At 38.9% G+C, this 15,599-nt stretch overlaps 1 protein-coding gene across 3 annotated transcripts in view; it reads left to right on the forward strand.

The window, feature by feature from the left end:
- The first annotated feature begins 215 nt into the window (after positions 1-215).
- Positions 216-15,599, forward strand: part of ADGRG7 (adhesion G protein-coupled receptor G7) — a 65,068-nt gene continuing 49,684 nt past the window's right edge. For 2 of the 3 annotated variants that reach the window (XM_033121136.1, XM_033121149.1), the window contains exon 1: positions 216-478. In XM_033121136.1, the coding sequence (XP_032977027.1) occupies positions 364-478 (115 nt within the window). In that variant the 5' untranslated portion in view covers positions 216-363. Of the gene's footprint in view, positions 479-3,556; positions 3,653-15,599 lie in introns of those variants that run through there. The other variant, XM_033121142.1, reaches the window with a different exon arrangement.

Raw genomic sequence — 15,599 nt, forward strand, 5'->3', positions numbered from 1 at the left:
CCACTTTCTTGCTTATCAGGACATTTACACTTTGACCTGCTTAGCTAGTCCCTCCCCTTCTTTGTTATTGCCCTGAGTTATCTTCCTTTTCCCATAACTCCAATCACTTTTTTCATGTTCTCATTCAGTGAAGGTGAGGAAATTGCAAGCAGAGTAGGTCATTCAAACTGCATTCCGCCTGATTAACCTCAAAAAACCTAAAAAAAAAAAAAAAAAAAAAATATGACGGCATTTGCCTGATAGGTCACTGAAAGAAGGAATTATTTTTCTTTTTGGAATAGTTTCTGATTACACTTCTTGGCACAAGAAAAAAAGAAGCTAGTTGTTTTTCACGCAGGAGTGGATTTGTGGTTTGGCTTCCCCATGGCTTTCTGCCGCACATGTGACTCCAGGGTGCTGGTGGCTGTAGTGTGTGGGCTGCTGACCGCCATTGTTTTGGGACTGGACATTTGGATGACCGTGCTCAGGATCAACAGAGGTAATGTTGTCCTACTATGTTTAACTCAGAGCGAGAGAAGGCAGTGAGCCTCTGTCTATGCCACCTGCCACAACAATACTGGAGCGTGCCATGTCTAGGCTGAGCTGCCTACCAAGGTGCTATTTATGAAATATATGCAAGGGTCAACTGATGGCAAACATGTGGTTGTATATACACGAATGTGTGTGTGTGTGTGTACATGTATGTGCAGGGTGACAAATGACATGGTTGAATTGGCCTTTTTAACTCCTGACTGAATAGATAGCAGAGTAATAATGAAAATCATTAATAACAAGTGTTTGGGTTTGTTTAGCTAAATCCAAGAGAAGAAAATAGTTACGGACATACACACACACACACACGTATACACATAAACATACGCAGAATAGAATTTTATCTCAAGAAGGAAGTTTAGGAATGTTCTCTCTAGGATTGTAAATAGAATGATATTATGGTTTGCGCACAAAGTTCCCACTTCTCAGGTGTAGAAAACTACTCAAAAATTAACATAATTTTCCTGGCTATTCAGCAAAGATTTGTTAGTCACCTGCTGTGCTACAGCTGACAGGGGATTGGGGGTTGGGGGAGAGGGGTTATGGTGTGAAAAACAGGATGTTTATGGAAAAGCCCCAGAAACTATCAGCAGAGACTTTCCCTTATCCTTATGCTGTCCTCTTGTTCTGCAGAGGTTCTTCGTGAGGGATTCAAAGCACTCCCCTTTTGTAAGAAACAGAGAAAGTTCCTAAGGAAACTGAATAAATAAGAGTAAATAATGTCAGCCAGGAGAGGGCAGAAAGAGAGGTGGTCTGCCCTCTGAGAAGATAACTGCAGACAAAGGTTGGGGGAGCCCACAGGAGTACAGTGCATGGCCCGACTGCAAAGATCCTCTGTGGGGCACAAAAGGAATCAAATATATTGGCAGCTGACAGAGTGGTAGCTGAGAATAGATCCGGTTTTCTTCCACCAAAGAACAATATTTTGAGAATACTGTGTGAATAGGATTTAGAGAACGTACCATAACAAAATTTACCAGAACAAAAACAATCAAATTTGAACTTGAGGAAAATGTATTCTGTTTCTTCATTTAAGTTTTTAAAAATAGTTTAGTTGCAGTTTAAAAAAATTATGAACGATAGAGTTTACCCTATGAAGGCTGTTACATTTATAAGACCTTATTTAAATATATACTTTTAAGAAATCTTTCTTTCCTTCCTTCCTCCCTTCCTTCCTTCCTTCTTTCCTTCCTTCCTTCCTTCCTTCCTTCCTTCCTTCCTTCCTTCCTTCCTTCCTTCCTTCCTTCCTTCCTTCCTTCCTTCCTTCCTTCCTTCCTTCCTTTACTTATTTGACATCTACTGTTAAAGGGAAATTTGTGGTAGGTACAAAGGAACCATTAAAACAAGGACCAAAATACAAAAACATTGTAAGGAAGAGGACAGAGTGGGGAACAGAAAGTATATGAAAGTCGAAGGCTGGGGGCAGTTGCTAAAAATAAATACAAAACCTAAGCCTGAGCTTCCTGAGGTCTAAGGCCCAAAACGAAGCAGAGTAAGTAATAAATATCCTATGTCTAGCAGTAGAAGCACACCAGCTCCTCAGAAAAGACAAGCGTTTCCTTGCTCTGAGCACAAGTTTAAACTGGCTCTTTTTACAAGGGACAGCACTCGGTTTGGGGGTACACCCAGTTGAAAAGGAAGGGGTTATTGCTATCATTTAAAGAGAAAGATTGACAGACTGATACTGCTTACTGTTATATTTTGCCTTGTACATTTTATTCAGATTTTGTTTCAGTTGGTAAATTCTGGTTCATTCCATGTCACTCCCTTCCACTCATTCCATCACTCTACTCCATCTCTTTCCATCGCATCTCATCCCATCTAATGTAATTACTGAATGGTCTCGCTTTGGTTTCTTTACTTGGGTGTAGAGATGAGTTGTTTTTAAATTTATTTTTTAAGGAGAGAGTTATGGATATTTCATTATTATAAAATTCACAATTTAAAAATTCTTACTATATTTTAGGTACTAAGCAAAAAAATTCACACGCTTTATTTTATTTAATCCTGACAAGCACCCTTTGAGGCAGATATGAATATATCCATGTTACAGATGGGGAAACTGAGGCTCATAGAATGGTTTTTCTTGTTTTAATTTTTTTATTGGGGAGCAGTGTGTTTTTCCAGAGCCTATCACCTCCAAGTCCAGTTGCCGTCCTCAATCTCAGTTGCAGGGGGCGCAGCCCACCATCCCATGCGGCAATTGAACTGACAACCTTGTTGTTAAGAGATCGCGCTCTAACCAACTGAGCCACCCAGCCTCCCTAGAATGTTTTTAAGCTTACATAGTTAGAAAGTGTTGAGTCTGGATTGGAATCTAGATTATTCTGAGTTCAGTGCCTATGCTCCAGTTCCACACTGTTCTGCCTTTCTAGAAGCAAGACAATGGTAACCCAATCAATTAATTCATCTTTTCTTTTTGAGACAACTATGGCTGAAAACCCTAATTCACAAAGTTATGCAGTAACCACTAGAATCTGAGCATTTTGTTGTTTTGCTAGGCAAAGTTAGGCCCTTTGGGATGTCACGTTGTTTGTCTTCAAGTCAATGAGATTCTACTTTATTAATGGTGCTTATAGAGAGATTAGTATTCCTGCTTCAATTTTAAGGTTTTCTGAGTCTTCAAATGGTGTCTGTAGATTTTTGATGGCAGAGTATCTGCCATAATTTTGCCACGTTTTGCTATGTTGTGCAAAAGCATTTTCTCCAGCTTTGCAAAGTTATATGATTGTCTGCTATTGATCTTCTAGTCCAGAACAGCAAAAGACACTACATCCAACTGCAATGCTTAGAACACTGTTCATTTTCTGACAGTATTCATGCTGGTGACTGCCTTTCATAGAAAGATTTCTCCTATTCACGCACCCCACCATCTAGTAGCCATCAAACAAGCCACAAATGAGCTCATCTCTGTCTAATTATTCTGTGTGTTTACTTTTTGTTTATAAAAATGAATCATTGGTTTAAATATTAAGCAAGTGCTTCAAGACATGTCCTCTAGAATGCCAGTGATCTGTGTTGTATAGAAAAAGTTTTTATTCTGCTTCTATTCCTTAATAAGGCCTCTTGTAAAAGATGATGATTCAAGGATCTGGTCCTGATGAAGCTGACAGCATTTCATGTGAGTAGATGAGACTTCTTTTAGGATTGCTAGAATAGTCTTTGGCATTTTTTACGTTGGCGATGAAAACATTAAATAATAATGATCTTTTTTCACCAAAGCATCACAATATTTTTGAAATAAAATACATTTCACTATGTATTAAATACACACACACAAACACACATGCATGCACACACACACAATATAGAAGTAAACACAGATGCAGACATGTTGATACACAAAAATATTGCCAAGTGTAACATCTTTCCCATCTATGCTCCCAGGAGCAAGATGTCCTATGCATTTGAAGTTTTACATAGTAAAATATTTTTCAAAACTATTGATGACTTTTGCAATTTTCAAAAGGGGCTCAAGACTTGGAGTTTTTCTCTGATGATATCAGTTTGTCTGAAACTCTTCATCAAGAGTTTCACATGGCTGTCTCCTTCTTTGGTGGTTTAGGTCTTAGGTGATATGTCACCTCCTCAAATAGACCTTTCCTATCCACTCACTCTAAGGTTATCACCTCATTCATTCTCTTTCACATGTATTTTTTTTCATGGCTTTTATCACTTCATAATTTCTTATTTATTTGTTTGCGGGTTGACTATCTCCCCATTTCTAGAATGAAAGCTTTTAGAATAAGTCGAGGACCTGCCTGACTTGTTAATCTATATTCCCTGCACCTAAAACAATACTTGGAATATAGCTGCCAATACAAAGTTGATGAGTAAATGAAAAAATTATGTGAAAACTGGACTAAGAGTTGTCAAATAACTACATTCAGAATTTCTTGTGATTTGCCTCAAAATATCAAAATAAATGTAATTCTGGATTTGTATACATCAGTTAACATAGACACTATTTTAGTTTTTTCTTCCTCTGCTCCAAGCGATGTAACACATTGACCATTTCTGAGGCTTTGGCTTCATTAAGATCTCTCCAACTTTGTGTGGCTTCTTTTGTTTAACCATATGATCAACAATCTTGTAGGATGCTTTTATGTTTGAGAAAAATCTACATTTTGCCAGCCCTTCAACCTTTCACATTGGGCATTTTTAAAAGAATAATGTCCACCTTATCTTATGTATTTTTCAGAATGGACAGACATAAAGTGCTCCATCTCTATTGGAGTCGTGCTTCTAATAGCAAGAACATTGTAACACAAGAAGCAGCATGGCTTTTGGGTCCCATCTACATGATGAAAGTAAAATAAAAACATAAGCTTCATTGTCTATCTTTCCATTGACGTTTTTCAACTTGACCTAAGCCTGATGTAAATATGGACAGATGTCCATAATCATAATAGTAGGGAATGTTCTCTTTAACTCTGACCAATGGGAGAGTATCTTATCCTCACAACCTATTAGCAATGACGATTATTCCTTATTCAACCATATCCTATGCCTCTTCCTGCTCTCCGCCATCATGACTCTTTCCTACCCGTCTCCACATACTTTAGCCTTCATTACCTATCACAGGATTCACTTGTGCCACAGGCTAACAAGAGACTTTTGTAGGTTAAAATATTCCCAAGCCCCAGGTTAGACTTTATAGCACTGAAATTCTTGCACAGTAAGAATTGTGGGTTGTGAGGGAAAGGTCAAGGAGAGTTTATTGATTCTTGGAAAATAATTTGTCTATAGATATTTGGCTTTCATTTTCCTGAATTACAGTAGTTCCTCAAGAGACAAATTCGATACTAAATCAGACTCATGCGACTATTCCTGGAGGACAGGTTGCATTTTGGGGTTAAAAAAAAAAAGGTCTAAAGAAGTGTTTTCTGAATGGAGGAAGTTGGGTTTTAGGTAACTGTAGTGTTATTTAGTCTTACTTGTCAGCTGTAAATCTCTCTTCTGCTCCTTTTTCAGTCACCCTTTTTGCTTCCTCATATAATCATTCTCTAAATCAAGAGAATAATTTCTATGAAAGGAAAGGAATTTCTTGAGGAATAAATTTTGTTATGTAATTGGTTTAGGGGCATGAATTATTTTAACATCAGAATTAGTGATGTTTAAATTACTGATCCCATTTTTAAAGTCACTTCCTTAAATTAAGAGGCAAGAACCTCGGCTTAGTGGATTTTTTACTTGATTTCCATGTATTAAATATTTTTACTTGGAATTTTGAATAAAACCACCATCTATGTGTCTTTGATAACACATGTTATTAAGGAAAAATCTACTATAGAATATGGTAGTTAAGAATGTGTATATTAGAATTGGGGAGAGAAAAAACTCTGAAGCCAGACTGCCTGGGTTCACATAAGCCCTACTTTATAGGGCTGATATGAAGAATAAATGAGTTAATACACTGACAGATTTAAGATGATGTCTAGTACGCTGTAAGCACTCAGTAAATGCTGGCTACTGTAGGTTAGTGCAGTTTTCTCCAGCCCCTGAATTACGTCTTGAATAGATGCCATTGGCTTAGATTGAACCTTTGGATTGAAACTCGGTTTGTCAAACTGAAGGTCTGTAATAGGTTTAATCATTAAGCTCTATTGACTAGCTCAAAACAGAAACAGAAACAGTTCTAAGAACTGCTATATCTTCCTGTATTTTTTTAAAAATATATTTATATTATACTACACCATCGGGGAAAATTTTATTAAAATACTTAACCAGTTTATTGAAATATGTAAGCAGGTAGTTAATATTGAACAAAATTGACCTTAAGTAAAGACAACACTTTATGTATTTTGTTTAACTTTTTTCGCCACAATGGAATAAACTTTCCTAAACATTGTTCTCTCACTTAAGAGTAAACTGTGTCCTCACCCAAATATTTCAAATTCCTGGTCTGGGACAAATGACAGATTCCTGAATTTTAAACATTTGAAGACTCTGAGCCAGACACTAGTTTCCTGATGTAATTTATTTGACTAAGGAAAGATATTTTTATTCCCCCACTTAATCAAACTAGACTTTTCAAAAACAGATTCTAATTTTGTCTAGTTTAGGAGAAGAAATTGAATTCATGTTTCCATTTGAAATGTTTAATACTTGATGCTATTTTCTCAAACAAAATGAAGTGCATGTCACATATTCTGCATTTAGTTTTCCATGACATGTAGTAAAGTTATTGAAAACAGGGCTAATATTTCTGGAAATCCTCCTTACTGAAATTTGAAAGGATGTAGAGAAATATTATTAATATCATACCAACTTTATAAAAGACAAAATACTATTATTAAATATGTTCTAGTATATGATTCCTCAAATAAAAGAAGCTGAAGCTCACCTGCCCTCCCTGTGGTAAAGGCAGGGAACAGGAACCCTTGATTAGTAACCAAGAGATCTGAATTGCAACCCCCACTCAGCTATTAATTAATTATTGATCTGGAATAAGTTACTCTTTGTGTAAAGTGTACGCTTTATGTACTTTACATAGAATAAGGAAGCTGGACAAATGAATAGTTAATGTCACCTGTATGAGTCCATAATTCTAAAAACTAGTTATATGATATAAACAAGTCACTTAATTTTTCTGGATCTGACTTTCTTTACTTCAAACCCAGCGGCTTAAAAGTACCCATATACTTTTGCTGTATTTTATGGGTAATTTAGGCATTTCAGAGGATTGGGTCTTGAACTGAGGAGCACAAGGTGTTAAAAATGTGATTACAATACAGGAGTGGATAGCTCAACTTGGGCTTGATAGCCTCAATCAAAATGCAAATGGAAAAGAAGCCCATCAGCAAACATTTGTTGGATAACTTCCATACATCTGGCATTATGTGAGGACCTAGAGATATAAGCCATGACCCTTGCTCTAAAGGGAATCAAAATACTCAAGTATAAGACATGACTCACTTTACAGCAAAAAGGCAGACTGAGTAGACATGGACAGGTCTCCTTCCTACTTAGGAACTTGCAGAAATTATGAACAAAATATAATAATAATTAAAATACATAAGCAGGCTTCCTTTCTGGAAGGGAAATCCCAGGTGGCAGAAACAAAGAGAAAAGTCAATACCATAATGGTACTGGTATAAACTCTAGTGATTGGGGGTTGTGGCTTCCGTGCATACATGGGGACAGGAGGCATGATTTCCTTCACGTGTGAAGTGGGCAAGTTGGACCTGAGCCAAGGGCATAACACCTGAAGCCTTAAGGAGTTGCCTCATTTATGAAAAGGAGATTAGAAAAGTTCTCCTCACTAGCCCAGAGAAGCATTCAATAACTCTTACCTGTTCAGGGCCATGAGTAAGGAAAAAAAAAGTCACTGCAAGTAATTGAAACCCCAGGTTATAGAATCTGAATTTGTCCTACCTATACAGTGCAGAAACCCCCAAGGAAAAACAATTTACTTTTGCCTATTAACCCTGTATTATTTTTTTAAAAGATTTTTATTAAAAAATAGAGCTAATATATAACATTATATCAGTTTCAGCTGTACACCATACTTGTTCAATATTATTCCTAAAGAAGTGATCACCATTAGTTCAGCAACCATTTGACACCATACAGCCCTATCAACATTTTTTACTATATTCCCCATGCTGTACATTATATCCCCATAGCTTATTTGTTTTATACCTGGTAATTTGAACCTCTTATTCCCCTTAACCTTTCTCCCCCCTTTTTAAATTTTTCAATTACAGTTAACATTCCATATTATTTTGTATTAATATCAGGTATACAGCATAGTGGTTAGACATTTGTTTAATTTAAGAAGTGATCCTCTTGACTAGTATAGTACTCACCTGGCATGATACATAGCTATTTCCATATTATTGGCAATATTCTCTATGCTGTACTTACATCCCATTGAGTATTTTGTAATTACCAATTTGTACTTCTTAATCCCTTCACCATTTTCACCCTACCCCTCAACTGCCCCCCCATCTACCACCCCAATAAATCTAATACCCATTTGATACTATACATAGTTATAATATTATTGACTATATTCCTTATGCTATACCCTATATTGCCATGACTACTGTGGAACAACCAATTTGTACTTCTTAATCCCACCCTGTTTTTCACCACCTCCCAATCCCCCTCCCATCTGGCAGCCATCAAAATGTTCTTTGTATCTTTGAGTGTGTTTGTTTTGTTTTGTTTGTTTTGTTCTTTAGACTCCACACATAAGTGAAATCATATTGCATCTGTCTTTCACTATCTGATGTACTCCACTCAGCACAATACCCTCCAGGTCCATCCATGCCACTGCAGATGACAAGAACCCATTTCCTTCCATAGCCGAGCAATATTCTACTGTATATACATATATACCACCTTTATCCATTCTTCCATCAGCACCAGGCTGCCTCCACATCTTGGCCATTGTAAACTGCTGCAATGCTGCAATGAACATATGGATGCACATGTCCCCTCGAAGTAGCGTTTTGGGTTTCTTCAGACAAATACCCAGAAGTGGGATTACTGAGTCCTTCTTTGTCTCTTTTTATAGCCTTTGTTTTAAAGTTTATTCTGTCTGATATAAGTATTGTTATCACCACTTTTTTTTTTTCCGTTTTCATGAAATAACTTTTTTCATCCTTTTATTTTCAGTCTCTGTGTGTCTTTCAATCTGAAATGAGTCTCTTATAGGCAGCATATACAAAGATTTTTGTTTTCTTATCCATTCATCCACCACATGTTTTTGATCAAAGCATTTAATCCGATTACATTGAAAGTAATTGGTAGATATGTAGCTATTGCCATTTTATTATTCATATTTTTAATCTTTTTTTTTTGTCTTAAAGAAGTCCCTCTAACATTCCTTGTAATACTTGTTTGGTGGTGATGAACTCCTCTAGCTTTTTCTTATCTGGGAAGCTTTTTATCCTTCAATTTTAAATGATAGTCTTGCTGGGTAGAGTAATCTTTGTTGTAGATCCTTGCTTTTCATCACTTTGAATATTTCCTATCAATCCCTTCTGGCTTGCAAAGTTTCTGGTGAGAAATCAGCTGACAATCTTTTGAGAGCTCCCTTATAAGTTACCAGTTGCCTTTCCCTTGCTGCTTTTAGGATTCTCTTTGTCGTTAATCTTTGCCATTTTAATTAGAATGTGTTTTGGTTCATCTTGTTTCGGACTGTACATACTTTCTGGGTTTGTATGTCTATTTTCTTTGCCAGGTTAGGAAAGTTTTCAGGCACTATTTCTTCAAATAGGTTCTCAATCCCTTGCTTTCTCTTCTCCTTCTGGTACTCCTATGATGCGAATGTTGTTACATTTGATGTTATCCCAGAGGTCCCTTAAACTGTCCTCATTTTTTGGGAATCTTTTTTCTTTTTGCTGTTCTGATTGGATGTTTTTTGCTCCCTTGTCTTCCAAGTTGCTGATTCAGTCCTCTTTTTCATCTAGTCTGCTGCTAATTCCTTCTAGTGCATTCTCATTTGAATTATTGTATTCTTCACTTCTGACTGCTTCTTTTTTATGGTTTCTATGTCCTTTTTTATGCTGGCTATCTCTTTGTTGAAGTTCTCACTAAGTTCCTTGAGCATCCTTATAACCATTGTTTTGAACTCTGTCTCTAGTAGTTTGCTTGCCTCCATTTCGTTTAGTTCTTTCTCTGGAGTTTATTCCTGTTCTTTCATTTGGCATGTATTTATTTGTTTCCTCATTTTGACTGCTTCTCTGTGTTTGTTTCTATGTATTAGGTAGATCTACTATGTTTCCCAGTCTTGGCCTGGTGGCCTTATGCAGTAGGTGCCCTATGGGGTCCTGGCACAGTCTCCTGGGTTACCTGCTGTGGATGCTCCAGGAATGTCCTTTGTGTGGGTTGTGTGTGTCCTGCTATTATAACTGAGTCTTGATTGTTATCAGTGGGTTGGATTGACCCTCAGGCTGACTGGCTGTGGGGTTTGGCTCCATCCACAGCTTATGGGATGCTGTGCAGGGCTCTTACCACACGGTATACGATTTACCCCAGCAGGCTCTTGTGCTTATTTATTTATTTTTTACTCTTCTCTGCCTACTGCCCCCCCCTCTGTTTCAAGCTGTTGTTTCACAGTCTAGCTGTGTAGGACACAGCTCCCTGGCTCATGCTGGTATTATGAGCTTTTTGCTCCCCACATCTGAGACAGTCGGTGGCCAGTCATTGGTTGCCTGCTCACAGCAGCTCTTGCGGGCTGTGGGCCTCTCACGCTGGCTGCCGGCCGCTCATGGCAGCACACGGTAGCCCACAGCAGCTCACGGCAGTTCATGGCAGCACATGGTAGCTCACAGCAGCCCATGGCAGCTCACGCCGATCTCCAGCTGCTCACAGCAGCCCAGTTCCAGGGAGAGCTGTTGTTCACAATCTTAGCTGTGGAGGGTGCAGCTCACTGGCCCATGTGGGAATCAAACCAGCGACCTCAGCATTAGGAGCATGGTGCTCCAACCACCTGAGCCACCGGCCGTCCCTCTTGTGCTTATTGAGACTGCCCTTTGACTGTGCCACATGTGGGGCTAATTGGGTGGTGCTCTGCTCTGGTCTAAAGCCAACCTCCAGGTATGTTCTTTCTGGGGTCGCATAAAAGGGGCTTTGGTGCAGGCCCAGGTCACCCACTGCCTGTGACCAGCCAGGGACTACCTAGTGAGAGCTATAAAACTACCTATGGTTGGTCACTCTCTATGCTGGACTTGAAGGCATGTTGGAGAGGCAATGCTGTGAACTGAGGATGGCTGCCACCAGTATCAGGTCTGGGGTAGCTCCACAAAAAGGCAGGATACTCTAAGGCCTGCTGTCACCTGCCAGCTCCCGTAGGGTTCAGCTGCTGATAAAGCCTCACGCAGTACAGAGTTGGGTGTGGCAGAGTTTCAGGGAGTCACTAGAGTGGGAAAACTTGTGGTCACCAGTTAATGTACACTCTGGTTTGGTGCCAGTGCTGAGCCTGGAGCTACTCAGCAAAAGTCTTATAGTACACCAAGGCCAGTCACCATCTGCCTGGGGTCCACAGACTTCAATAGTTTTTTTAAAAAGAGGGCAATGTGGTTAGGGCTGGCTGCTCACCCAGAAAGTGCCTCTGCCATTGCAGGATCCCAGTGAGTCAGCAGGGTGGAGCTGTGGAGCTCTCCAGACCAATCAGATTCAGATTTGGCTGGAGAGGGTGGGCTAGACAGAGGAAAGATGGCACCCGCCTGCCAGCTGCATGCGAGAAGGACCCCCACATAGGGAAAATGGTGACTGTCCTCCAGCTCTCATCCAAGGCTACACACTTTAGTCTGTCTCCCGCATGCCTCAAATGCCCCCAAGTCACCGTCCCTCTGCCGGAGCCCAGGTGAGTGAGTGAGTGTGTACTCGGGCCCTTTAAGAGGACACCTGAGTTTCCCTGCAGCCTTCCATCCACATAGATGGTCAGAATCCCCACTGTTTTTCACAGCCAGATGTTGTGAGGGCTCCTTTTCCCGGCACCAGTACTCTAGGCTGGGGAATCTGGTGCAGAGATGAGGTTCCTTGCTCCTCCATGAGGGAACCTCTGTGGCCAAGATATCCCCAGTTTTCATCTGCCAGAGGTTTGAGGCTAGTCCCTTTCGCGTCTCCACCCTTCCTACCATTCTTGACCATTCTTGACGTGGCTTTTTCTTTATATTCTTAGTTATAAAACTTGTGTTCGGCTAGACTTCAGATGGTTCTCTAGGTTGATTGTTCTATAATTTAGTTGTAGTTTTGATGTTTTCATGGGATGAGGCAAGCACGGCATTTATCTACTCCATCTTGGATCCCAGATCCTGCCTTCTCTGATTTTAATTGAGCATTTTAAATGGTTCCATTTTCTCTCCTCTCTTACCATATCATTTATACTTAAAAAGTATCATTGTTATTATTCTTTTGAACAAACTTATCTGTTAAATCAATTAAAAATAAAAAATTAAAAGATTTTAGCTTCATTTATTGCTTCTCTAATGCTTTTATTTTCTTATGTAGATCCAAGTTTCTGACCTATATGATTTCCTTTTCTTAGAAGAACTTCTTTTAACATTTCTTGCAAAGTAGATGTACTGGTGGCAAACTCTCTCAATTTTTTTCTGAGTATATCTTTATTTCTCCTTTACTTTTATAAAATAGCTCCTTGGATTCAGAATTCTTGGTTTTTTCTTTCAGCACTTTAAATATTTCATTCCTCTCTTATTGCTTGCATGGTTTCTGAGAATTCCAGTATAATTCTTATATATGTTTCTATATAGGTGAGGGTTGCACCCCCTTTGCTTCTTTCAGAAATTTCTCATCATCATTTTACTTTCTGTAGTTTGAATAATGTATGCCTAAGTGTAGTTTTTTGTTTTTGACATTTATTCTGGTTGATGTTCTCTGAGATTCCTAGATCTGTGGTTTGGTTCTGTCATTTATTTTGGAATATTCTCAGACATTAAAACTTCTAATATTTTTTCTGTTCCTTTTTCCCTTTCTTCTCCTTCTAGTATGTACATGTTACACCTTTTGTCCTGCAATTCTTGGATATTCTGTTACTTTTTCATTTTTTTCTCTTTGCTTTTTAGTTTGAGAAATTTCTACTAACATTTCTTCATGCTCACTGATTCTTTTCTTCCATGTCCAGTCTACTGATGAATCCACCAAAGTAGTTCTTTATTTCCGTTACAGTGCTTTTGGTTTCTAACATTTCTTTTGATTCTTTCTTAGAGTTTCCATCTCTCTGCTTATATTACCCTCTTGTTCTTGCATGTTGTCCACTTTTTCCGTTAAATGTCTTAGCATATTGACCATAATTATTATTATCTTTTTAAAGATTTTATTGGGGAAGGGGAACAGGACTTTATTGGGGAACAGTGTGTACTTCCAGGACTTTTTTTTTTCCCCAAGTCAAGTTGTTGTCCTTTCAATCCTAGTTGTGGAGGGTGTCATTTCAGTTTCAAGTTGTTGTCCTTTCAGTCTTAGTTGTGGAGGGCGCAGCTCAGCTCCAGGTCCAGTTGCCATTGCTAGTTGCAGGGGGCGCAGCCCACCATCCCTTGCAGGAATCGAAATGGCAACCTTGTGGTTGAGAGGACGTGCACCAACCAACTAAGCCATCCAAGAGGCAGCTCAGCTCAAAGTGCCGTTGTTCAATCTTAGTTGCAGGGGGCGGAGCCCACCATCCCTTGTGGGACTTGAGGAATTGAACTGGCAAACCTTGTGGTTGAGAGCCCATTGGCCCATGTGGGAATCGAACCGGCAGCCTTTGGAGTTAGGAGCATGGGGTTCTAACTGACTGAGCCACCGGGCTGGCCTGACCATAATTATTTTAAATTCCTGATCTGATAATTCCAAAATCATATGTAAGTGTGGTTCTGATACTTGGCTTTTCTCTTCAAGCTGTGTTTTTTTGTTGTTCTTGTTCTTTTGTTTATTGCCTTTTAGGATGCCTTGTAATTTTTTATTGAGAGTCAGAAATGACATATTAGGTAAAAGTAATTGAGGTAGAAACCTTTAGAGTAAGATTTTATGCTTATCTGGCTAAGAGTTAGGAGATGTTCACTTTTTGCTGTTGTTGTATGTGTTCCTTGCCAGCCAATCGCTCTATCCCTCCTCATCACTCCTTGGGCAAACACTGTTCTGATTTTATCACCTTAAATTAGTTTTGCTCTCCTTGAACTCATATAAAAAGAATCATACAGCATTTGCTCTTTTATAGTATTAATATTTTTGTTAACATAATGTTTTTGAGATGTATCTGTATTGTTGTGTTTGTTGCTTTTTTATTGCTGAATAATCAATATTCCATTATATGAATGAAACATAATTTGTTTATTCAGTTTCCTGTTGATGGATTTCTGGGCATTTCATTTTAACTATCATGAATAACATTGCTAGGATTGGGTGCCCTGGTAAACAAATTCTGAATTGAAGATTTGTCTCCATAAAGATTGCAACAGGTGCTCTTAGAATCAATATTTATGGGGGAATGATGAAAGCCAGATTGGGTAAAAGGAAAAATTGACCGTAATTATTATCATTTTTAAAAAAGATTTTATTGGGGAAGGGGAACAGGACTTTATTGGGGAACAGTGTGTACTTCCAGGGCTTTTTTTCTTTTTCCAAGTCAAGTTGTTGTCCTTTCAATCCTAGTTGTGGAGGTGCAGCTCAATTGCAACACAGCTGAAGCTGGGTTGCCCCATCAGAGTTGCCTACTGTATTAGTTATCAATTGCTATAGAACAAATAACCCCCAAACTTAGTGGCTTAAAATAATAATCATTTATTATCCTTCATGGCTTTTCTGGGTCCAGAATTTTGAAGCAGCATGCCTGGGTAGTTCTGAGTGAGGATCTCTCATGAAGTTACCCTCAGATGGTTGTTGGAGTGGGGTCATCTTAAGTTTCTTCACTCATGTGTGGTGTCTGGGCTCAAAAGACTCAAAAAGTTGAAACAGTTGAAGCTCCTCATGCCTCTCTCTGTGTGTCTCTGTGTAGTTTCTCCCCTTGATATTTCCAGCATGGAGGCTTCAAAGCAGCCAGGTTTCTCACGTTACCTATAGGCTCAAGTCTCCCAAGCCACATATTCTAAGTGAGAGAGAGCCAGGTGGAAGCCAAATCACCTTGCATTATCTAGCTGGGAAGTCACAGAACACCATTTCTCCCACTCTATTGGCTGAGGCAGATACAAAACTCCATTTGATTCCCAGAGACGGAACATCGACCTCACCTCGCAATGAGAAGTGTCATCATCATATTATAAGAAGAGTGAGATGGGATACATAGTGCAGCTGTCTTTGGATAATACACTTCTTGAGGTATTGAGGCTGGGACATGAGCCTTTATTTCCTGGCATTGACCAACTATGGCATGCATCATAGGATCTTGGATGAGTTGACTCTTTAGTTGAGTCTGTTTCTACAATAGGACTCAGCTAAGTGTTTTCAGTTGCCAACATTCTTCAAAGCTGGAGGAATGAATGGTTCAGTCCTAAAGGGGAGGATCCAGGTGTCATATAATAACATCCACAACAGATAGTAACATTCTGGTACTAGTCTCTTTTTGGATGTATATTTCCATTTGTTTTGCATATTTATCTAGAAATGGAATTTCTGTGTCA

This window comes from Rhinolophus ferrumequinum, chromosome 2, assembly GCF_004115265.2.
Source record: "Rhinolophus ferrumequinum isolate MPI-CBG mRhiFer1 chromosome 2, mRhiFer1_v1.p, whole genome shotgun sequence".
Taxonomy (NCBI): Eukaryota; Metazoa; Chordata; class Mammalia; order Chiroptera; family Rhinolophidae; genus Rhinolophus; species Rhinolophus ferrumequinum.